The following is a 25,428-nucleotide window of genomic DNA, read 5'->3' on the forward strand; positions in this document are numbered from 1 at the left end:
CATCTTTGGACAAGCTTTTTTTCTTAACAGCTTTATTGAGGTAAAGCTGATAGTTTAAAATAAATACCACTTCACTAAGATCCGCCCTGGAGTTAGTTCTTGGCTGGACCATTCAAGAGGCTGGTTCTTGCCAGCTTTTATTACAACCAGATCGGACTGCAGTATACTGAGTGACATACCGTAAGTAAAAACCAGAGAGCGCGGACCTCCCAACCGGCAACTGCCCCACCTCCCTTCCCCTCTGCTTCCTGCCCCGCCCTTCGCAGGGAGCGCAGTGGGCGTGGCCACGGCGCGGGGCGGGACTTTCGGAGAAAAGAAGTTGCTTCCGGAAGGCGGGGGAAAGTTTGAACTGCAGACTAGCGGTCTTTGCTTTCAACTGAACGTTTCTTCGTCCTCTGGCTGCTTTAACTTGACGGGCGAGTAGGCCAAAGCTGTCTTCCTGTGACCCTGTCCCTCTGCGCTTGTGATTGTTTTCTTTTCTCAAGAAATATCACTTGGTAGTTTGTCAAATTCAAGAAGCATCCCTGGAAAAACAGTCGTGGGCAGGCGCGGACGCAGCATTGTAGTTGGGGGCAGTTAACTGACCTTTCTACAACTTCTCAGCTCCGAACTGCTGTGTGAGTATAAAATGTGTGGTTCTGATAAGACTTTACCTGTAACTAGATACTATCGCATTTACATTAGTTAGGAACAGACTTGTGGCTTTTTTTGGTCGTTAAACATAGTCTGGTATTGTCCTGGGAGGTGAAAACACTAAAAGTAAAACACCAGTGAGGCTGGAAATATGGTTTGGAGCTGGATTATGGTTTCCTGTGATATACCAGTAATTTTAGACATGACATTGTTTCTTATGTATGCTTTATTATTTAAATAATCTTAAAAAGTTATACCTTAACAATGCTGTTAAAACAAAAAATTTGGCCAGAGAGAATTTTTTTCCCAATTCAGATTTAAAAAATGTCTTCCAACTATGTATCAGCACATGTTTTTTTCCTGAAATACTAAGTAGACATAATCTGATATATACTGTAATATAAATATGTTGCCATCTAACAAGTATGTGAGCAAGTGATATAAAGCAGTTGATCTGGTCTGACATGTAGAAAGTTACCTGTAACAGCCATACTAGGAATGGATTGGAGAGAGAAGAAACTGGGAAAAGGTCTCAGGAGTTGAAGGGAGAGCTGATGTAAAATAGAAAAGGAGGAAAGAGAACTGGGTTGGAGAGAAAGGAGCTTTTACAGTTTTATAGAGGAAAGCAGAGTGATAAGTTAAATATTGCTAATATTGGCTACTAACATTGAGATGTCATTAACTCAAATTATAAATTCAAGAGAAGCAAGAATTTTAAAGTTCACTTTTTTTTTGAGACAGTGCCTCAAGCTGTTGCCCTGGGTAGAATGCTCATGGCAACCTCCTACTCCTGAACTCAAGCTATTCTCCTGCCTCAGCCTCCCAAGTAGCTGGGACTACAGGCACCTGCCACAATGCCTGGCTATATTTTGGTTATAGGCCTTGTTGTTTAGCGAGCCGGGGCTGGATTCGAACCTGCCGGCTCAGGTGTATGTGGCTGTCGCCTTAGTTGCTTGAGCCATAGTCGCTGAGCCAAAATTCTTTTTATTTATTTATTTTTTCTTTGCTGCCCAGGCTGGTCTTGAACTCTTGGCCTCAAGTGACCCTATTGACTCGGCCTCCCAAAGTGCTGGAATTATAGCCCTGAGCCTCTGAACATGGCCCTGATTTTTATTTTAAAAGATTTCTCTTGCTACTATATGTGGGACTGGACTTAAGGAAATGGATGAGAGTGAAAGGAAACAGATGAGAGTGAAAGTGGAGTTAGAGGGTATTACACATGTCTGCTTTTTTGGAAATGATTAAGTTTCATTTTAGTCATGTTTTACTTATCTATGGGACAGACCTGGGGAGAGGTCTACCAGACAGCTAGCTAAAAGCACCGGAGAAAGGTTAAGTTTAGAAGTTCTCTAGAGAAAGAAAATAATTAAAGTTGGGTGAATTGCATCAGAAGAGACCATATGATTAAATAAATACTTATATCTTGACATGTCCCACAAAAGATTATGCACTATATCATATACAGCTGCATACACGTATTAGAAGGGGGTAAGATTAAAAAAAAAAAAAGATGAGCTTTCCCAGGCAGCTGCCGAAGATGGCGGAGGGGCAGGTCCTGGTGCTGGATGGCAGAGGCCATCTCCTGGGCCCATTGTGGCCAAACAGGTACTGCTGGGCTGGAAAGTGGTGGTTGTGCGTTGCGAGGGCATCAACATCTCTGGCAATTTTTACAGAAATAAGTTAAAGTACCTGGCCTTCCTCCGCAAACGGATGAACACCAACCCATCTCGTGGACCCTACCATTTCCGGGCCCCCAGCCGTATTTTCTGGTGCACTGTGAGAGGCATGCTGCCCCACAAGACCAAGCGCGGCCAGGCTGCCCTGGACCGCCTCAAGGTGTTCGATGGGATCCCACCACCCTATGACAAGAAAAAACGGATGGTGGTTCCTGCTGCCCTCAGGGTTGTGCGACTGAAGCCTACAAGAAAGTTTGCCTACCTGGGGCGCCTGGCACACGAAGTTGGCTGGAAGTACCAGGCAGTGACAGCAACCCTGGAGGAGAAGAGGAAGGAGAAGGCTAAGATCCACTACCGGAAGAAAAAGCAGCTCATGAGGCTACGGAAACAGGCCGAAAAGAACGTGGAGAAGAAAATTGACAAATACACAGAGGTCCTCAAGACCCATGGACTCCTGGTCTGAGCCCAATAAAGACTTTATTCCTTATGTTTAGCCTGGCCTGCCCTTCCTCCATCGCCACCCTGGGATGTGGGGGACCCAGGGGCAGCAGTCTGGGTGCTACAGGCAACCTGAGACGTAGAAAGAAAAGGACCTTAGATACTGCAAGTTTGTAAGGTTAAGTGACTCTAGGACTTGTGTCAACATAATTTATGACCTTGTTCATGAGTTTTAGAAAATTGATAGGACCACCAAGTTAAGTTTAAATAATTGTGATTGGGGGGGCCCTGCCTTGTGAGTAGGGCATCTGGTTTACCTTCTGGTCAACACTATACTCTGCATCTGGTAGAGTGTGAGAAGACGCTTGAGGGGACAGTTACAAGCTTGGTGGTGTACAAAGTATTTATAAATGCACAGACTGGGGTGGGGGGGTGGGCAAGATGTGCTACAGGAGATTACAGGCATCACCTTGCTCCTTCCCTGTATTCTGTTACCCAGAAACAAATAAATTGCTTTCAAAGAAAAAAAAAAAAAAGATGAAATGTAAAAGTGACATAAGTGTTTATGGTAAGAAGAGATGAAATGAGGGCTGAGGTTAAGTCTTGAAGAATCCTCATTTTTAAAAGAATGGTGAAAAAGATTAAACTAAATGCAGCAGAAATAGAGAGGAAAACCATGGCAGCCCAATGTGGTGGAAAGGGGGTGGGCCGGGGAATTGAGTTTGATGCAGAGAAAGGTAGACAACACTGTCACAGGTTGACCAGATTTAATAGGATGAAGACTGAAGTCATTGTGTGTAAAAGACACTGGTGGCCATTGTGAAACAACATCAATACGGAGGTAGAGGAAAAGGCTGGATTGCCGAGGTCTCAAGACTGGTAGGAGAGAAAGTGGGCAATGAGTTGGATACTAGAGAGGTTTATTGGTAGAGAATAGGGATAAAGTGGGGAAATCATTTTTTAGGGGAAAGTATTTTTTTTTTTCTGATGGTTGAAACTTGACCACCTGAGTAGAGTGGGATAATGCAGAATGGGATGTAGTTAGGGTTAGAAAAGAATAAAAACATTTCATAAGATGAGTTGAGCACCTACAAGGTGATATCCACAATGCTAGGCACTGCCCTATTTGTTTTCTCATTTAATCCACATAGCATTCCTTCTACTACCCATATATTACAAATGAAGAAACAGTTGCCTGAGGGCGGCGCCTGTGGCTCAGTGAGTAGGGCGCCGGCCCCATATGCCGAGGGTAGCGGGTTCAAACCCAGCCCCGGCCAAACTGCAACAAAAAAAAAAATAGCCGGGCGTTGTGGCGGGCGCCTGTAGTCCCAGCTGCTCGGGAGGCTGAGGCAAGAGAATCGCGTAAGCCCAAGAGTTAGAGGTTGCTGTGAGCCGTGTGACGCCACGGCACTCTACCCGAGGGCAGTACAGTGAGACTCTGTCTCTACAAAAAAAAAAAAAAAAAAAAGAAACAGTTGCCTGAGGTGTACAGCTAGTGAATGCTACAGTATGAAACCCAGTTCTCTCATTCTCTGTCGATCCTATGTGGAAAGTGTAGGTGAAGAGACAGAGTCATTGTGGAAGGAGAGAAGAGGAAATTGAATGCAGTGAAATGAGAATGAATCTAAAACTAGGAGATGAACTTGCTCAGTACTGATATGGAAGAACTTCCTTAACCTAGGGTAGAGATCAGATTTGGATTTGGATTTCTTTTTTAGCGTTCTTTTCCCTTTAGACGTAATAGTTACTTTTGGCCTGCCTTTTGTATGTATTATTGATGATTTGCTGCATTCTTATTGCAAAAGTAAAATTCGCTTGTTATTTGAAATGAGATACTGAGCATGTAAGTTAAATTAAGGCGAAGTGAAGCTACTGAAATTATAAAGACCAGTAAACCATTGTGGGCTTTTTCCTCTAGATTATGTTCCTATATTGGAGTGAAGTCCTGGGAGTTAATTAAGGCATTTTGTTGAAGCTATTAATTTCAGATCATTTAAATGTCTATAGTAAGATTATATAGTAAGAAAAGATACTTTTCCTTGAGCAAAAGTAAATAGCATTGTGGGTTTTTGTTTGTTTGGGGTTTTTTTGCAGTTTTTGGCCGGGGCTGGGTTTGAACCCGCCACCTCCAGTATATGGGGCTGGCACCCTGCTCCTTTGAGCCACAGGCACCACCCAGCAATGGCATTGTGTTTTGATTGTGTTCTAAGAAAGTATATCCATTTATTTTGATAGCATTTTTCTCCCTAAGAAAACTGTTTTTGCTATTGTGTTTCCTATTTTGTTCAGTCTTTGTCGTGGAAGGATATCTTATCCTGTCTTAATAATGACAGCTGAAGTGCGAATGGTACTTTATGAAGATGATTCAGTGCAAGTACAATATGCTGATGGTTCCAACTTGCAACTTTCTCCCTGTGGCTCTGAATTTTTATTTGAGAAGTCACCTCCTATTTCAGCACATCCTTTAGAACAACCAGAAAGAATTCGTCAAAGGACACACTTTGTTATTAGCACTTACCGAGTAAGTAGTCACAGAAACTACTCTTTTTAATACCAAAGTATCTTCAAGGTGGGCTAGAATATGAAAAGTAATTGGTATTCTGGATTACACTGTACCATCATTCTAAATTAATTTTTTCAAATCTTTTTACATTTTTTAACATTACATTTTATATTCTGTTTATAGACACGACTACAGCGAGCTCTAGATTTTCGAAATTCTTCGGCTACTCACCCTTTTTTATCTGAAAACATCATCCCTTCTGAAAGAAAAAAGGTGATTTTTTTTTTAAATTTCATTTTTATAAGTATTAATATTTGAGGATACATAATTACAAACTGGTAGTTTAATGCATAGGCCTGTATATTTTACCAGACTGAGAAACATAGAAGTTACACAGTTCATCTCCCTGCCATTTTCCTTGTAGTCAGGAATTATAATCAGAATTTTTCAGATTGGCTACTTTTGCATTCTCAGAGATGTCAAAATGAAGAAGTTATCTGGCTGGTTTTTTGTTTGTTTTTTTTTTTTTGCCGTTTTTGGCCAGGGCCGGGTTTGAACCCACCACCTCCAGTATATGGGCCGGTGCCCTACTCCTTTGAGCCACAGATGCTGCCCCTATCTGGTTGTTTTTAGTAACCTATATGTATGTATTTGTTAATGTGTGGTAGAGATGTATTTTACATATGGATGTAGAAATTTTATTATTTTGCTTGTATTTTATTTTGAACTTTTAAGAATAATAACTCATTTATTGAGAGTTTACTGTATCCAAGAAGTAGGAATTATATTAGAAACATTTAAAAACACCAGTATGGCATGGGTACCTACTGATCAAAATGGATGTCCAACCAATCAGAACAGGTATATTGGCTGGATAGCAAGCCCTTTTTATAGGTAAACCTATGTCTTACAGAGTTTACCTAATTTATCTATGGAAGTTTTCTAAGAGGCAGAGTCAGGATTTGAACCTAGTCTATCTGATTATGAAGACTCTCATTTACTTTCTGCTTTCTATGGTGTCATGATACTTGCCTGCCTACTGAGTAATTTTCTATTATCTTGTGGGAAAGGAGCCATAAAAAGTTGTAAGGAATAACTTAGTCTAGAAGGTTCTTTTTTCATTATTTCTTTTGAGTAACTTTATTCATTGAAACTGCATAGTTTACTGTTGATGTTGCACTCAGATTATTAGACAATTCAATTCTAGAAAGTTCTAGTAAGAACTTTAACCATCTTTACAAAGCAGTTTTGCCATCTGATACTGCTCTTAATTTTAACATCGTGACATCTGTGCACATAAGTAGCACTGTAAATTTAAGAGGCTTTCTTGATAGTACCTACTGTTTATATTTTATATAAAAAGACACAACCAGCACTTCTTAACTTGTTTCTGGTCTATTTGCTATTGGTCAGATATCAGTTTTTCTTTGAGCAACTCACCTTTATAAAATGTTATTGTTCAAGCCACTTGGAATCTAGTTTAGTGTATGGGGTGTCAGGTACTATCTAGAATATGTACTTTATACATGTGATAAACCACTGAGGTAGCATTTCCCAAATGCTGTTAAATAATTCCAGCACCATTTATTAAGTAATTCTTTCTTTTGTTCCTTTCTTTGAAAAGCTTATGTAATCACATACAACATTTTAAGGTATGATTGAGTCTGTTTTTGTATTTTCTGAGTGGTTCTATCAGTGATTTTTTTGTGTGTGCTCGTTGCATATCATTTATATATATTTATTTTTATTTTCTAGCTGTGATTACTTTTAATATAGCAACATCATTGAGCTGTTCCTCCCTCATTTCTGTTCTTTTTCTGAGTAGGCATTTTTGGGGGGCAGGTAGTACAAATTTATCTCTGATTCAGTACATTTTTAAACCAAAATATGTTTAACAATAAATAACCATGGTATTTGTTTTTCTTCTTTTCTCTATTTTTTTTTTTTGGTGTGTGTGTGTGTGTGTGTGTGTGTGTTTTATATCTCTTTTTTAAAGAAAGATAATCTTAATATCAAATCTAATCCGGAAAACCATATGTGAGGTATAGGCTGATATCTGGCTTTTCATTTTTTATTCTTTCTGTATAGTGAAAATATAAATGTTTAAGAGTTTTAGTACACAATACTTAAGTATCGAATGTATAGAAAAATTGGACTGTTAACAGAAAATACCATCTTTTTTTCCCCTTCGATTTAGCATGTCTTCATTGACATCACAGAAGTGAGATGGCCCAGTCTTGATGCAGATAGTAGCCTTATACATATGGAGAATGGCACTGTGAAGATAACATCTTTAGATGGTCATGCATACCTTTGCCTGCCCAGATCTCAGCATGAATTTACAGTACACTTTTTGTGTAAAGTTAGCCAGAAACCAGACTCATCTATAGTATTGTTAGAAAAAATTCATCAAGCCCAAAAAGACAACCTAGTTGATAAAACTGGCAAAAGCTATACATTTGGAAATTTATCAAGACACAGACAGAAAAGTAAAGAAAATGAACTTTATGGCCACATCATGAAATCCAACGAACCTTTAAAGAAGATGAGTTGCGTAAATGGAACTGAAGGGAGGGAAGAGCTGCCTTTGCCTAGGACAAAACCCACATGTGTGTACACATGGATAAAGCAGCACTGGTCTGTGGCAGCCTGTCCAGAGGAGTGGAAATATCCTTTGTCTTTAGCTCTTCGTTTTCATAATAAAGCTAGCAAAATTGATGCAGATATCACCCAGAATGAAATTTTGACTTCTGATGTTTCAGAGGAAAGAGGAAAAGAGGTTTCTGTTCTTCCTAGGGCCCTGTTACTCAGCTGTCCTGTCCCACACCTGCACAGGTAATAGAAGAATGTCTTTTTGTTATAAAAGTGTTCGTCATGGGTGGTGCCTGTGGCTCAAGTAGTAGGGTGCCAGTCCCATATGCCAGAGGTGGCAGGTTCAAACCTAACCCTGGCCAAAAGCCACCAAAAAAAAAAAAAAAAAAAAAAAAAAAAAAGTGTTCGTCATAAACTAGTTTTCACCTGAGGATAATTTTCTTTCTAAATGATATAATTATAAGGAAAGCTCATTTAGTTGATTCAAAACTTTGCCTATAACTGATAGCAAATAATTTCCTCAGAAAATTTGTTGCTTATGTTTCTTAGCATTCATAGAAAGCTGACTCTACACTGGAAACTTTTTTAAGCCCAGGGACTATAGAAATGATCATGACACAGTCCCTGCTTTCGAGTCTAGTGAAGGTCACTGCCCCTAAAAAGATTATTAAAGCATGGTAAGTGATGGGCCAAGAGTCTGCACCAGGCTCTGTGGGAGTTTGTGCGTGTTTTTGTCTATACATAGTCTCAGAGGCTACCTGTCTTTGGTTAACTGTAAGTATGTCCATTGCCAAAAGCAGTAAACATGGAGAGGCTTTTGGATGCCCAGGTATCAACCTTTTCCCTCCACTAAGAGATGAATAGCTGTAGATTTGTCATATAAACTTTGTGTAAATAAGGCAACAATAATGATAATAGCTAACATAGAACAGTTACTTGCCAGGTACAGTTGGACTTTACCTGTTTGATTCTCATAGTAACCCCATGAATTAAGTGGGGTTAATATTATCACCCCCCTTTCGTAGAGGAACCTGAGATATGCATATGTTAAATAACTTCAGCAAAGGCTGCTGATCTTAGGTAATCTCTGTGTGTACATTCGTTATTTTTCAAAAATGGGAATGAATTTGAGGCTTGTCATTATCTGGTTAAAATTGGAAAAACCATTGCTGCGAGTATATACTAGAAGGGATTTATGTTTCTAAATTAACAATTTTTTAGCAATTTACCATTGGCTTTAGGTTGAACTCTCTTATCCTTTAACGTTGCTTAACAGGTCTTTTCTTTTGTGATCTGGTCTTTTCCTGTTTCTGTAATCCTCAGCTCTTTCACTACCTTGCCCTTGCTTTCTCTTCTCTTGTTAATCTGGACTTCCAGCAATGCCAGTAATACTCAAACTCTCTTTCACTCCTGCATCTGCTCTTTACTCTGCAGGAGCCCTCCCCCTTTCTTTCTCTCAACTGGCTAACTTGTGCTCATTTCCAGGTCTCAACTTAAGTCTCACTTCTTTAGGGTGGTTTTCCTGAAGATCTAGACAAGTTAGGTCCTTATACCATCCCACAGCATCCAGTAAGTCCCCTTTCTTTATACTTAGCATTTACTATGTACTATCCCTGCTGTAGGAATTCCCATTGAGTTTGGAGACCATGTCTGCTTTTGTGCGCGTAATATACTCAGTACATATAGCATAGTGCCTGGCCCACCATAGATATCTCAGTCAGTATTTGTTGTTTGAACCCAAGCCAAATTTTATATATTAGTAAAACTTTAATGTATGTAATTGTGCTGAGATTCAATGATGAGATTATTGAAAATACTGGGGAAAATGCATAAGAAAAGACTTATTTTTAAATTTCACTAGTATACTTTCATGTTAATTTTATTTTTCTTTAACCTAGTGAGTTGTGCAAGAAATCTTGTTACAGTAGCACTATGCAGTTGACTTTTATTTTATTATTATTTTTTTTTTACTTAGCTTAAATTTTTTATTTTACAAACAGATGTATGCTGTTGACTTTTAAAGGTAATTATGTTGAGTGACCAGCAGTAATAGCTTATGTTTTTATCCTTCACAGGTGGAATTTTTGTAATTCACTCTTCCAGAGACAGTCTGATGAAGAATTTTCCTACCCTGAACTTGTGAAAGTAGTTTGGTACAAGGGTGTTACATATAGGTAAAGCACCTGTGCTGGAATTGGAGCTGTTCATTGGTGCCACACAGGGGATGAGGTTAGCCTTGCAGACAGCCTCTCATGAGAGGACACAGTTCTTCTGGACTGACTGAGCTCCTATGTTTGGTCCTGAGTATAATAGGTCTCAACACTAATTTTATTAGGGTACACAGATACCTTCTGACTCAGTCACAGTAACCATATTTACAAGACTCATGTGGCAACTCCAGAGATAGAGATCAGTTTAGTTAGTGAATGTAATATTGATACCAGTTATTTAGCATTCCCTTTCCAAGCATCAGAAGATATAGTTGTTTTAGTCAAAATACATTATAAAATAACTTGATTGGTTCTCAGTTGCTGCAAGTACAGTTAGTCACCTCTCTTAAGGTCGCTCCTTGCACAGATGGCTAATCTCGTCCCAAAAGTATCAGTACTTTTCTACTAGTTTCATTATTAAAGTATTCTATTTTTAGGTTCTGGAAGTACTGTGTTTGACTCCTGTGTGATAGACATTGCTTTGGTGGTGACTATCATGTGCCAGACCTGTGATTGGCAATAGGAATATCAGGAAGATGATGAGACAAGATGCCAGAATTCCAAAAGCTCTGAGTTTAGTTGTTAAAGTAAATAGGTATATGTGAATGAATTATGTGTTTTCAGTTTCTCATTGTGAAAAAGTTAATTTAGCTGGTTGAGTTCTGAATATGAAAGTATCCGCTACTCTGCATAGGCAGAAAGACTGTATTTCTTTGCTTGAGTTTTTTTTTTAATGACTAGTTTTATATATGTTTTAATCTCAATTAGACAAAAAAAAGATTATTTCTCTTCCTTAGACTTACCCATCAAAATACGAACTCAATGGAGATTTATCCTGGAAATGGATCTATTTTCAAATCCGAAGGAGCTTATTTTGGGAAGTATTTTACATATTACTCCATTCAAGAAGGATCAGAAGAGGTAAGCCAACAATGAACTCAAGAAAAGTTTTGGTATATAGCTCTTTCTAAATATTAATAATCTAAATATATATGGAAAATTGGGTCTTTATGTAGCATTGCTTCCTGCTCCCTAGTCTGGAAAATTAATGTAATCTTACTGCCAGCATTGGCACATTAACTACCTTTCTGGGTATGTTGGCTTATCACTTTGGGAAGCGAAGGTGGGAAGATGGCTTGAGCCCTGGAGTTGAAGACCAGCCTGGACAACACAGTAAGACCCCTGACTCTCCAAAAAATAAAAAAAAACAGGCATGGTGGTATGCACCTGTTATCCCATCTACTCAGAAGGCTGAGCTAAGACAGCAGGATTTCTTTTTTTTTTTTTTCTTTTTTTTAGAGACAGAATCTCACTTGGTAGAGTGCAGTGGCATCACAGCTCACAGCAACCTCCAGCTCTTGGACTTAGGCGATTCTCTTGCTCAGCCTCCCCAGTAGCTGGGACTACAGACGCCCATCACAATGGCTGGCTGTTTTTTTGTTGCAGTTTGGGCTGGGGGTGTGTTCCATCCCACCACCCTCAGTATATGAGGCCAGCGCCCAACTCACTGAGAGCCACAGGTGCCACCCAGAAGGATTTTTTGAACCCAAAAATTTGAGGTTATATTGAGCTATGATTGGGCCATTGTACTGTAGATAGCATGATAAAGCAAGATCCTGTCTATAAAAAGAAAAAACAAAAGCACCTAAGTTTTACTATATTCTCACCTGCTATATCCATTTGCCTAAGCAATTTGTGTTAAATTAGAAGCTAAGGCTTGGCTCCCATAGCACAGTGGTTACAACGCCAGCCACATAAACCCAGGGGGAGCGGGTTTGAACCTGGCCCAGGCTAGCTAAACAACTGCAACAACAACAACAAAAAACAGCCAGGTGTTGTGGCAGGCGCTTGTAGTCCCAGCTACTCAGGAGACTGAATTGCTTAAGCCCAAGAATCTGAGGTTGCTGTGAGCTGTGGTGCCATAGCACTCTACCAAGGGCAGCATAGTAAGACTCAGTCTCAAAAAAAATAAAGATAGGCTTGGCGCTTGTGGCTCAAGCAGCTAAGGTGCCAGCCGCATACACCTGAGCTGGCAAGTTCTTATCCAGTCTGGGCCACCAAACAACAATGACAGCTGTAACCAAAAAATAGTTGGGTATTGTGGCGGGCACCTGTAGTCTCAGCTGCTTGGGAAGCAGGCAGGAGAATCCCCTGAGCCCAGGAGTTGGAGGTTGCTGTGAGCTGTGATGCCACGGCACTCTACCCAGGGCGACAGCTTGAGGCTCTGTCTCAAAAAATAAATAAATAGATAAATGAATAAATTAGAAGCTAAATTTCACATCATAGAATTTATCAGTAAAAAATTCCAAAACTAGAAGCATTGCTTTGAGTCAATGCCCTACTTTGAATTAATACTTGCACATTACAAAAGCACATTCTTTCCCCCCATCATTCACTGTTTGTATATTTTTAGTTTTTAAATTTAATTCTAATTTTTAATTTTTTTAAACAAGAGTCTTACTGTGTTACCCAGGCTGGAGTGCAGTGGCCCAACTATAGCTCACTGTGACCTTAAATGCTTGGCCTCAAGCAATCCTCCTATGTTAGCCTCTTGACTAACTAAAGCTATAGGTGTGTGCAACCATACCCAGCTAAGTTTTTTTTTTTTTAATTTTCTGTAGAGATGGGGTCTTGCTATATTGCCTAAGCTCTTCTAGAATTCCTGGCCCCTGTGATCCTCCTGCTTCAGTCACGTAAAGTGCTGGGATTAGAGGTAGGCGTGAGCTACCATGCCCAGTCTGTTTGTAGATTTTAAGCATTTAATTCCTAAATACTTATGTACAACTAGAAAGTTGAACAAGACAATTATCTGTTATTGAAAATAGTGAAGGGCGGCGCCTGTGGCTCAGTGAGTAGGGCGCCGGCCCCATATGCTGAGGGTGGCAGGTTCAAACCCAGCCCCGGCCAAACTGCAACAAAAAAATAGCCGGGTGCTGTGGTGGGCACCTGTAGTCCCAGCTACTCGGGAGGCTGAGGCAAGAGAATCGCTTAAGCCCAGGAGCTGGAGGTTGCTGTGAGCTGTGTGATGCCACGGCACTCTACCGAGGGCCATAAAGTGAGACTCTGTCTCTACAAAAAAAAAAAAAAAAGAAAATAGTGAAACATACTTATCAGACCGTAGTCTAATAATATGGACATTTTGTTAATGAATTTTCACTTGCTTATTCCCAGTCTGACATTTAACATCACCATTTTGTGGTGGTCACGATTTCGCACTGCTTTGGTTTGCAAAATGAAACAGAATAAATGTGTTTATCCTTCCATTACAAAATGGAGTATTTATGTTGTAAGAGTAATAGAGTCACTAGGAATAAAAGTGAAAAATGGAAAATTTTAAACATATACAAAAATAGAGTGACACGTATAACAAACCCCCATATACCTATCACTCACCTTGTTCATTTATACTTCTTGTTATGCTCCATGCCCTATTTATTTTTAAGTAAATCCTAAATATCATTTTAGTCATGAACAATTTAGTATATATTGGAGCAGATTCTTTACTGTGCCTATTTCTAGGAGAGTGTTCATTTATGCAATAAATATTAAGTAAACACTTGCTCTTTGGAGGGCATTCTGGTAAGCACTGGGTGTGATGAAAAGAGCGCCTATCCTGGCTTGGCACCTGTGGCTCAAGTGGCTAAGGTGCCAGCCACATACACCTGAGCTGGTGGGTTTGAATCCAGCCCAGGCCTGCCAAACAACAGTGACGGCTGCAACCAAAAAAAAGATAGCCGGGCGTTGTGGTGAGCACCTGTAGTCCCAGCGTCTTGGGAGGCGGATGCAGGAGAATCACTTGAGCCCAAGAGTTGGAGGTTGCTGTGAGCTGTGATGCTACCACACTCTACCCAGAGCAACAGCTTGAGGCTGTGTCTCAAAAAAAAAAAAAAAAGAGTTCCTACCCTTAAGGGCTTACAGTCTGGTGGTCAGAGAGGCAAACAAGCACCTAAGATAAAAGTGTCACCAAAGGGCAGCGCCTGTGGCTCAATGGGTAGGGCACTGGCCCCATATGGGTGGCGGGTTCAAACCCAGCCCCTGCCAGCTAAAACAGCAACAACAAAAAAAAAAAGCCAGGCATTGTGGCGGGCACCTGCAGTCCTAGCTACTCGGGAGGCTGAGGCAAGAGAATTGCTTAAGCCCAAGAGTTGGAGGCTCAAAAAAAAAAAAAGTGTCACCAAAAACATATATATGCATATATGTGGGTATGTATGTGGTGCCTAAGACAAGTAAACAGGCAAATAGAGTGGGCATGGGTAGTCACACTGCTGTATATTGGGGTTTGCAGAATTGCAAGATAAATATAGCATATCTTCATGGAGCTTCAGTTTCACTCAAAGCTATTGGGGGAGGGTGATAATTTTTATACTGAAGTAAATGCATTATGGGGTAGAGCATGAGCTTTTGGGATAAAGTGCAAAACTAAGAAAGTTTTAAATTTGTGGAAGATGCAAATGGTGTTGAAGCTTTGGGCTTCACTCTCAGATCTTTGTGTGTAAAATATTCACTTTTCTCTGCTTTAGTGGAGATAAAATTATTCTTTACTTTAAGCCGTATTTCCAAATAAAGAGCTAAACATAAGAAACCAAACTTACGGCTGAGTGTGGTGGCTCACACCTGTATTCCTAGCACTCTGGGATGCCAAGGCAGGAGGATTGCTGGAGCTCCACTCTAGCAGGACATTAAAGACAGACATTAAACTATTTAATTGAAATTGTGATGAAGATCAGAATGCCAGAGTAGAGGGAACCATGCTTATGGACATAACTAGGGGATTTCTCCTACTCAATGGGTCCTCTGTGATGGCTTCTCAGAGAATGAAGGAGAAATAGGTATTGTCTGGGGAAGTGCTCAAGGAGAGAACCGAGTTCCAGGATGAGAGAACAACATGTGGTAATTGACATACCAGAGGTAATTATAGACTACAGAAGGTAAAAATGCAAATTTTGAAGTGAAGATAATTTTATTTTTGCATGTTGAAGTTGAGATGTCTATTGTGATACCCAGAAGACGAATCCAATAGAGATTTAGATATTCATGTTTACAGAAGAGTTTTTTTTTGTTTGTTTTTTGGGGTTTTTTTTGACATACCTACTATTTACTAAATTCTGTCTTGGGTGATTTATATTTCTCTTATATCATTAATCCTCAGGACAATCTGTATCCCCATTTCATGGGTTTTAGGCACTGAAGGCTTATGAAAGGTTGTATGGCCCATCCATCATTATCATTAGTAAGAGGCAGACCTGCTACATAGGTCACTACAAGAGTCTTGAGACAGGCTGTGTTATGGTCCATTATTTCACTTCCGAGAAACACAGTTGACAACATCCTTTCTGATTCACACATGCAGATTTCAACTTCCTTGGCTTATTGGTATTGCTGGGAAGGCCTCATTTGTTTTTTGGTAATGCACATTTTACATTTTTTGAATTTCGTGTATCTCAAAACTTTCATAATGACCCATGTATTTGAATCCATATCTGTCTGACTTCTTTCCCTGATGATAGAGAGTATAAGCTACATTCCCTTGTGGTTCACATCAGATCTTTACTGCTTCTTACCCTTCAGCCTGAGTTTCCTCATCTAAGGGATTAATAGTTCTTATCTTCAAATTATTTTGAGGAGTAAATGCAATAATCTATGGAACATGCATAGCATAGTGCTTAGCATGTAGACTATGCTCCATAAGTTTTAGCTGTTGCTCTTAGATTTATGGTGAACACAGCTTTGGCCCTGTGGGAATTACCTAGAAAGAAATCAGGAAGTCAGAAGAGAAGGCTGGAGAAACACTAGCAAATCTGTGAAAGAGGAAATTCACAAGGAATAACAAAATAAATTTTTTTTATTTCAAAAATCTGAGCCTGTAAATAATTGTCTTCCACAAACTGTAGCAATAGTTCTTCCATTAATAAAGTATAACAAAATGATACATTCAATTAAAAATTGTTTTAAACCTATGTAGTCATTATGTGTGTACATGTGTGTGTGTTAAGAGAGAAGAATGGCTTATGTTATAAATTTCCTGCTAATGTGTATGAAAATTAGTTTGTTTATCATGTAAATTTTAAGTATAGCCAAGATTTAACTTGGGCAGTAAGTTATATGCTATTAGAATGTAACTTTTATTTTTATTTTATTTTTTATTTTTGGAAAGACAGAGTCTCGCTTTATCTATCACCCTCGGTAGAGTGCTGTGGCGTCACAGCTCACAGCAACCTCCAACTCCTGGGCTTAGGCGATTCTCTTGCCTTAGCCTCTAGAATGTAACTTCTGAACAGATAGAGGAATTCTATTTTAAAAAATGAGAGAAGGAAAAACATCATAAAATACCTTTAAAAATAGATTATAGGCTGGGCCTGGTGGCTCACATTTGTAATCCTAGCACTCTGGGAGGCCGAGATGGGTGGAATAGTTGAGTTCACAAGTTTGAGACCAGCCTGAGTAAGAGCAAGACTCCATCTTTAAAAATAGTTGGGTGTTGTGGTGGGTGCCTGTAGTCCTACCTACTCAGGAGGCTGAGACAAGAGTATTGCTTGAGCCCAGGAGTTTGAGGTTGCTGTGAGTCATGACGCCACAGCCCTCTACCGAAGGTGACAAAGTGAGACTCTGTCTCCAAAAACAATAAAAAATAAATAAAATTAGATGCTATAGGCATTAGATTGTTAAAGTAACTGCTTGCTTGTCACTATGTAAATACATATTTCAAGAAAGTATACCTAAGTAAAAGAGCCAACAGTTATCATTAATGATATTTTTTATTTAAACTAATTTTCAGAAAGAAGAGAAAACTTATTCAGTGAATAATCTTCCTCCAGATAGACCAGGAAGTCCCTTCTCTGTGTGTTCTCTAATTAAGCAGGCAACCAGGTAAGTTCTTCATGTTCAACTGAATCAAGTGTTACTTGTCTGAAAACCTTGATTTGTTTTCCTGTAATTAAGGATAGGATTAAGAATTGGCAAACATACCAGCTACTCAGCAGGCTAAGGCAAGAGAATTGCTTAAGCCCAGGAGTTTGAGGTTGCTGTGAGCTGTGATGCCACGGCACTCTACCAAGGGTGACATAGTGAGACTCTGTCTCAAAAAAAAAAATAAAAGAAAAGAAACAAAACAAAATAAAAAAAGAATTGGCAAGAACAATGGAAATATACACCTTTGGTAAAATTTATCAACTTTTCTGGTCTCACAATTTTTAAAATAGTCGCTATATTATAAGACTACTTCTAGCTTTGAAATTTAAATATGGTGTACATTTATAATTCATGAACCTGTGCTAAAAGGAAATAAGTGCCTTTTCTCTGTATAAGTGTGGCATCATTATTGTTCCTTGAAATCAAGATGGAGATTTGATAATATATTTGAAATTTCATACTTCTTTTTTTTGGCTGGGGCCAGGTTTGAACCTGCCACCTCTAGTATATTGGGCCGGAGCCCTACTCCTTTGAGCCACAGCCGCCACCGAAATTTCATACTTCTTTATCATCCTCAGAGTAATAAAGATTTCTGAAAGTGTACTAAAGATGAAGTCTATTTTTATTCTTTAGTTTATATGTTTTCTTAAATTCTCTCAGTCTGTGGCATCCAGAAGAATGAAAGTGGATTGTTGAGTTAGCTTATTTCTTTTTATAAATGTATGTCTAAACACCTTTGAAAATAGATATAAAGAGACATATTTTGTAATTTGACTTCCCAGGAATACTTGATTCATATCCCCACCACTTTTACATCATGCTAAACTTTCCAGGCATTGTGAATTACCTCTTAAAAAGGAGTCCCTGAAAATTCTCTCCATGGAATAATTTCACTGCTAAAAATTAGAAGACTGGCCTTCTAGGTTAAGATTGGCCCAAAGGAAAGGAAGAATAGTTGCCTTGTAGGGGCTTAAGGACTTCTGGAAGCAAAGAGTTCCCAATACATTTCAGTGTAAATGAGTTAACTTGCCATCTGTAATGTTGTATGGCCTTGAGAATGGGTAGCTACAATTGGAAAATGTCACTGTTTGCAAATGATTAAGTAGTCATTTTTCATGTTCACAGAATTCTTCAACATTGTGCGAAAACGAGACTTTCTTTAAGCCATAACTATCGCATATGCTGCTGGAAAATGGTATATTAAAATTATTTTTAAAAAATATTTTTTAACTGCTTCATTGCTTGCATCTGCTTTCATCTAAGTTAAGTGAGAAGTTCTTTGTAACAATATAGGTTCTTTGTTACAAAGAACCTATATAGGTGCCCTAGCCACCAGCCCCATACACCAGGGCTGACGGGTTCGAACCTGGCCTGGGGCTGCCAAACAACAATGACAACTACAAGAAAAAAATAGCTGGGTGTTGTGGAGGATGCCTGTAGTTCCAGTTACTTGGGAGGCTGAAGCAAGAGAATCACTTAAGCCCAAGAGTTTGAGGTTGCTGTGAGCTGTGATGACAGGGCACTCTAACCAGGGCGACATAATGAGACTGGTTTTAAAAAAAAAAAGAAAGAAAGAAAGAAAAATACCAACCTAATAGAAACTGAAAAATCAGGCTTGTTTTATATAGTTAGTTTTTAATGGAAAGGAAAGGACAGAGGAGTTGGTTGGATTTGAGTGTGTAAAAGCCATCATTATAAACCATGATATTACAGTATTCTATGTGTTCGTCACTGTGAAAGTAAATTCTTTAATGCTGTCTTGGAGAAAGTGATTTTCATGGTTTGATTTCTGTATCCATACTAATTTAACTGCAAACCTATATGTTGCTATAGTTTCTAATTTTTGTCTATATTCTGTGTAAAAGTTCAGAACACAGCAGTGATTTTTTTAAAGATATTAGGACTTATTTTGCTATAAATACACTGTTCTGGGTATTCACTTCTGGAAAGATTCAAACATCCATAAATATTCTACAAATATTGAACTTCTGAATAAGAATCTAAAGTTGATGGCTTGGTGCCTGTGGCTTGAACCTGAGCTGGCGGGTTCACATCCAGCCTGGGGCCCGCCAAACAACAATGATGGCTGCAACCGAAAAATAGCTGGGCGTTGTGCCGGGTGCCTATTGTCCCAGCTACTTGGGAGGTGGAGGCAGGAAAATTGCTTGAGCCCTGGAGTTGGAGGTTGCTGTGAGCTGTTATGCCACAGGACTCTACCCAGGGTGACAGCTTGAGGCTCTGTCTCAAAAAAAAAAGACTCTAAAGTTGTGTTACAGTTATTACTATTCATTTAAATCTTATTAATGGATAAGCCTGTTTCCTACTATTTTTATTTACTTGGTTTTAGGTACTTGGGATCAATGACAGCAAAATACTGCCTTTGCTTTTGAAAGAATCGTTCATACCCAATGTGGGAAGATTTCTTGCCTACTCTGATGATAAAGTACATGCTGTCTTTTTAGATGGTATTACACTAACACTAAATTGGAATTTCAGCTCTTCTGTTGAAAAGAGACAAGTGAGTCTACATCAGACTGAAATCTTTTTGTCATTGGTTATTTGTTAGTGTAAAATAGAACAAAGAAAACAAAAGTACACACTACCTCAATTTATTATTGAATTATAAAATCTGTCAAAAGGCTTTACTGATCTCATTGGATTTCCTAGCAAAAATCAAATGCTATGACAAGTAACCATTTTATGTAGATAATTAATAAAGAGAGGGATTAGAATTTTTACTCTTTGATAATTATTTATATGAGTGGTAGTTAAATCATACCTAAGTTCCATGTAAAACATATTTAAATTGTCAAATTTTTAATGATTACTCTCATTTTTTTAAGTTGCTAATGAAGTTGGTTGTTTATGGTTTTGTTTTCAGTTTTAGAATAAAACTTACCTTTCCTCCTTGCTTCTTAAGGTAAATCAAGGTCTTAACTTGGGTTGGTGTAAATTAACTTTTCTTGATGGACAAGATCAATTAATTAAGATTGAACACCCTGGAACATATGAAAGGTACTGACAGGCAATTTTACAAATTATTTTTTTGTTTCACTTTTATTTGACGGAGACATATAAACATTACTTAAATGTTGTATATATTTTTAGTTTTTCCATGTGGTTAATGTGAATGAAGTCTTTCCAACCGGTTTCAAAGTTAATAGTTACACTGGCATTTAGCATAACAAAATAGGGTCAAGTCAGCTTCAGTCATTTCCAATTGTATTCAAGTGATTTACAGACAAACTAACCTGCTGTGGGCAGCTGTATTTGCCAATTAACGAGTTTTATAACTGATTTGAAATGAGGTTTACAACCGCAAATGACTAAAATTGAGTCTATTTCTATGAAGTGAATACAATTTAAATGGGGAAGATCAGCTTTTTATGACTGTTTTTTTGTCTTTTGGTTTATGTAATTTGTTATTAGTTATAGTTGTAGAATTAAGTCACATTTTAGTGATTTTACTTGAGAATGTTCACAGAACTTCTTTTAATGAGTAAATGCTTACTTAGGTTTATTATGTGTAAATGCATTTTATGATAAGACAATGAATCTCATTTTACTTCAAAAAACTGAAAGCAGAATTTACACTTTGAATTTGAAATGAAATCCAACTTTCACCTTTATTTTGATTCTAAAATGTTATTTTTTATTAATCACAAATGTTAGTAAATCATTTTATTCTTGCTAAATAATGGGGAAAAACTTGCTTTTTTCTATAACCAGTGAAAAAAATTTATAAAACTACTCAGTAACATTTTTTATCTACCCTTGTACCCCACAAATTGTCTTAATGATTTTTCCATTTTTTGTATACTTCTATAATGTATACAGGTTCATTTTTCAAGTGTTTATTTTAATATGTTCACTCTAGATATGTGACAACAGTAATATCATGGTGCAGAAGGCTGACCCAGACTAGTCCCAAAGAGATGCCCGCACATCCATCCTCTTTTATTCTTGAAGAAAATTGGTACTTATATTTCTTTTAAACTTAATCTATGTAGAAGAGCAAACTGATACTTAAAAATTATTGTGTCAAATGGTAAACTCTGATGCTTTTTTTAAAAATAAAATCTTATTTAAGAAAAGATTTAACTCATATATATATGTACTTTTTATTTTATTGGTTTTTTTTTTTTTTTTTTAAGAGACAGAGTCTCACTCTATTGCCCTTGATAGAGTGCTGTGGTGTCACATCTCACAGCAACCTCCAATGCCTGGGCTTAGGCAATTCTCTTGACTCAGCCTCCCAAGTAGCTGGGACTGCAGGCGCCCTCCACAGTGCCCAGCTATTTTTTGTTGTTGTTGTTGTTATTGCAGTTTGGCCGGGGCCAGGTTCGAACCTGCCATCCTCAGTATATAGGCCCGGCGCCCTACCCACTGAGCCACAAGCGCTACCCAAACTCCTATGTTTTTAATAACTAAAGCTTGAAAGTAATTTATTTCTATTCAGACATTTAATTTATTATATTTCATATTTCATCATATCGGAAGATAAAAAAACTTTGCATTGAAAACTTCACATGAAGGCCTGGCATGGTGGTTCATGCCTGTAATCCTCACATTCTGGAAAACCCAGGTAGATGGATTGCCTGAGCTCAGAAGTTCAAGGCTAGCCTGAGCAACAGTAAGACCCCATCTTTCCAAAAAAAAATAGCTAGTAGTCGTGGTTGATGTCTCTAGTTCCAGCTACTTGGGAGGCTGAGGCAAGAGGATCACTTGAGCTTGAGAATCTGAGGTTGCTGTGAGCTATGTTGCCAGGGCACTCTATCCAGGGCAACAGAGGGAGACTCTGTCTCGAAAAAAGAAAACAAGTTGATTTTTTTTTTTTTTTGTAGAGACAGAGTTTCACTTTATTGCCCTCGGTAGAGTGCCGTGGCGTCACACAGCTCACAGCAACCTCCAACTCCTGGGCTTAAGCGATTCTCCTGCCTCAGCCTCCCGAGCAGCTGGGACTACAGGCGCCCGCCACAACGCCCAGCTATTTTTTTGTTGCAGTTTGGCCGGGGCTGGGTTTGAACCCGCCACCCTCGGTATATGGGGCCGGCGCCCTGCTCACAAGTTGATTTTTAAAAATAATTTTTATCATTTTAGTTACCTCCCTCAAATTAATTGGCAAATCAACAAATAAAGCAAGTATTTTAGTCCTTGTATGCTTTTTGATGTACAAGGTACTTGAACTGGACTTCAAAGGAATATTTTGGGAAAATAAGACGTTTTAGGGAAGAAGCAAGGAAGAATTAAAAAGGGTATTTTGGCCTGTAGAGATGCTAAGAAGATAGTTTTTATGGAGCAGTTGCTATCCGTTAGGGTATAGTATGAGGTTTGATGGATAGGAATATATATTGTAATAGAGTTCAGACTTGATGGAATTACAGGAAAAATGTCATTAGGAAGATTAGTATCACTGCAAGTATAGCCTACATATATATTGGGAGAGAAGGATAACAGGAGGAATTTAGAAAGCTTTTAAAGTAAGTTGTGAGGTGGTGTAGCAACATTAGTGTAAACATTAAGCCTGATTTTTATCACCTTTCCTGTTATTTCTTAGACCAAATCAAATCAAATTTGACTATTACAGGTATCAAAGAATCCAACTTCCTTTATCCCTCAGTCTGTTTGGGAGCAGAAAAGTTGCTTAAGTAGCTAGTGGAAAACATTTGGGAAGAAAGGGAAATTATATGTGGCTTTAAAACTTGGTCACTTCACCATTGCTCAGATGGCAAAGTCAATAAAATGTCAGGCTTTTTATATGAAAGCCGAGAAGAGGATAACTGTCAAGACAGACTAAAAAGTGAAAGAGTAGGTTGGTGATAGCAGCTAAGGTGGAAGCAATTAGGAGCAACAGAGAGACAAGCTAAAGGAATTGAGGAGTAATAGCTCCATTCCCCTTGCAAAACCTGGGCATTTTTACTCTGATTAGTTTTCTTTCTTTCTTTTTTTTTTCTTTTGAGACGCAGTCTCAAGCTGTCACCCTGAGTAGAGTGCTGTCACATCATAGCTCACAGCAACCTCCAACTCCTGGGCTTAAGCGATTCTCTTGCCTCAGCCTCCCAAGTAGCTGGGACTACAGACACCCGCCGCGACGCCTGGCTATTTTTTGGTTGTACTTGTCATTGTTGTTTGGCAGGCCCAGGCTGGGTTCGAACCTACCAGCTCAGGTGTATGTGGCTGGCGCCTTCACTGCTTGAGCTACAGGTGCAGAGCCTGATTAGTTTTCTTGTCAAAGAAGAAAGGTTGAAGGAAGAGATTGTACAATAAAAAGCTACCTCAATTGTATTTCAGTGTTTTTTTTTTTCCCATCTCACCTTCCATTAACTTACTGATTCAATTGTTTATTTATTTAGTTTAGTTTAGTTTAGTTTTTGAGGCAGTCTCACTCTGTTGCCTTGGGTACCGTGGATTATAGCTGATAGCAACCTCAAACTCTGAGGCTCAAGACATCCTCTTGCCTCAGCCTCCTGAGTAGCTGGTATACAGGTGCCTGCTCCAACAACCAGCTGGTTTTTCTATTTTTAGTGGAGTTGAGGTCTCACTTTTGCTCACAAGCCACTGTGCCCAGCCTGACACAACTTTTCTTTTTTTTTTTTTTTATTGTTGGGGATTCATTGAGGGTACAATAAGCCAGGTTACACTGATTGCAATTGTTAGGTAAAGTCCCTCTTGCAATCATGTCTTGCCCCCATAAAGTGTGACACACACCAAGGCCCCACCCCCCTCCCTTCGTCCCTCTTTCTGCTTCCCCCCCCAATAACCTTAATTGTCATTAATTGTCCTCATATCAAAATTGAGTACATAAGATTCATGCTTCTCCATTCTTGTGATGCTTCACTAAGAATAATGTCTTCCAATTCCATCCAGGTTAATACAAAGGATGTAAAGTCTCCATTTTTTTTAATAGCTGAATAGTATTCCATGATATACATATACCACAGCTTGTTAATCCATTCCTGGGTTGGTGGGCATTTAGGCTGTTTCCACATTTTGGCGATTGTAAATTGAGCTGCAATAAACAGTCTAGTACGAGTGTCCTTAGGATAAAAGGATTTTTTTCCTTCTGGGTAGATGCCCAGTAATGGGATTGCAGGATCAAATGGGAGCTGTAGCTTGAGTGCTTTGAGGTTTCTCCATACTTCCGTCCAGAAAGGTTGTACTAGTTTGCAGTCCCACCAGCAGTGTAAAAGTGTTCCCTTCTCTCCACATCCACGCCAGCATCTGCAGTTTTGAGATTTTGTGATGTGGGTCATTCTCACTGGGGTTAGATGATATCTCAGGGTTGTTTTGATTTGCATTTCTCTAATATATACAGATGATGAACATTTTTTCATGTGTTTGTTAGCCATTCGTCTGTCATCTTTAGAGAAAGTTCTATTCATGTCTCTTGCCCATTGATATATGGGATTGTTGGCTTTTTTCATGTGGATTAATTTGAGTTCTCTGTAGATCCTAGTTATCAAGCTTTTGTCTGATTGAAAATATGCAAATATCTGGGCGGCGCCTGTGGCTCAAGGAGTAGGGCCCAGGTCCCATATGCCGGAGGTGGCAGGTTCAAACCCAGCCCCAGCCAAAAACCACAAAAAAAAAAAGAAAATATGCAAATATCCTTTCCCATTGTGTAGGTTGTCTCTTTGCTTCGATTATTGTCTCCTTAGCTGTACAGAAGCTTTTCAGTTTAATGAAGTCCCATTTGTTTATTTTTGTTGTTGTTGCAATTGCCATGGCAGTCTTCTTCATGAAGTCTTTCCCCAGGCCAATATCTTCCAGTGTTTTTCCTATGCTTTCTTGGAGGATTTTTATTGTTTCATGCCCTAAGTTTAAGTCCTTTATCCATCTTGAATCAATTTTTGTGAGTGGGGAAAGGTGTGGGTCCAGTTTCAGTCTTTTACATGTAGACATCCAGTTCTCCCAACACCATTTATTGAATAGGGAGTCTTTCCCCCAAGGTATGTTCTTGTTTGGTTTATCGAAGAGTAGGTGGTTGTAAGATGTTAGTTTCATTTCTTGGTTTTCAATTCGATTCCAAGTGTCTATGTCTCTGTTTTTGTGCCAGTACCATGCTGTCTTGAGCACTATGGCTTTGTAGTACAGACTAAAATCTGGTATGCTGATGCCCCCAGCTTTATTTTTATTACTAAGAACTGCCTTAGCTATACGGGGTTTTTTCTAGTTCCATACAAAATGCAGAATCATTTTTTCCAAATCTTGAAAGTACGATGTTGGTATTTTGATAGGAATGGCATTGAATAGGTAGATTGCTTTGGGAAGTATAGACATTTTAACAATGTTGATTCTTCCCATCCATGAGCATGGTATGTTCTTCCATTTGTTAATATCCCCTGCTATTTCCTTTCTGAGGATTTCATAGTTTTCTTTATAGAGGTCCTTCATCTCCTTCGTTAGGTATATTCCTAGGTATTTCATTTTCTTTGAAACGATGGTAAAGGGAGTTGTGTCCTTAATT

At 38.8% G+C, this 25,428-nt stretch overlaps 1 protein-coding gene and 1 pseudogene across 4 annotated transcripts in view; both read left to right on the forward strand.

The window, feature by feature from the left end:
* The first annotated feature begins 344 nt into the window (after positions 1–344).
* Positions 345–25,428, forward strand: part of C1H5orf34 (chromosome 1 C5orf34 homolog) — a 33,227-nt gene continuing 8,143 nt past the window's right edge. For 2 of the 3 annotated variants that reach the window (XM_053591132.1, XM_053591142.1), the window contains exons 1-11: positions 345–617; positions 5,037–5,268; positions 5,434–5,523; positions 7,448–8,085; positions 9,918–10,016; positions 10,850–10,973; positions 16,828–16,919; positions 18,087–18,156; positions 19,309–19,479; positions 19,882–19,976; positions 20,839–20,937. In XM_053591132.1, the coding sequence (XP_053447107.1) occupies positions 5,074–5,268; positions 5,434–5,523; positions 7,448–8,085; positions 9,918–10,016; positions 10,850–10,973; positions 16,828–16,919; positions 18,087–18,156; positions 19,309–19,479; positions 19,882–19,976; positions 20,839–20,937 (1,673 nt within the window). In that variant the 5' untranslated portion in view covers positions 345–617; positions 5,037–5,073. The remainder of the gene's footprint in view (positions 618–5,036; positions 5,269–5,433; positions 5,524–7,447; positions 8,086–9,917; positions 10,017–10,849; positions 10,974–16,827; positions 16,920–18,086; positions 18,157–19,308; positions 19,480–19,881; positions 19,977–20,838; positions 20,938–25,428) is intronic. The other variant, XM_053591151.1, reaches the window with a different exon arrangement.
* On the forward strand, positions 2,171–2,794 carry LOC128585850 (60S ribosomal protein L13a-like; annotated as a pseudogene). The gene has a single exon (XR_008380128.1). The product of XR_008380128.1 is annotated as a 60S ribosomal protein L13a-like (transcript).

This window comes from Nycticebus coucang, chromosome 1 (assembly GCF_027406575.1).
Source record: "Nycticebus coucang isolate mNycCou1 chromosome 1, mNycCou1.pri, whole genome shotgun sequence".
Taxonomy (NCBI): Eukaryota; Metazoa; Chordata; class Mammalia; order Primates; family Lorisidae; genus Nycticebus; species Nycticebus coucang.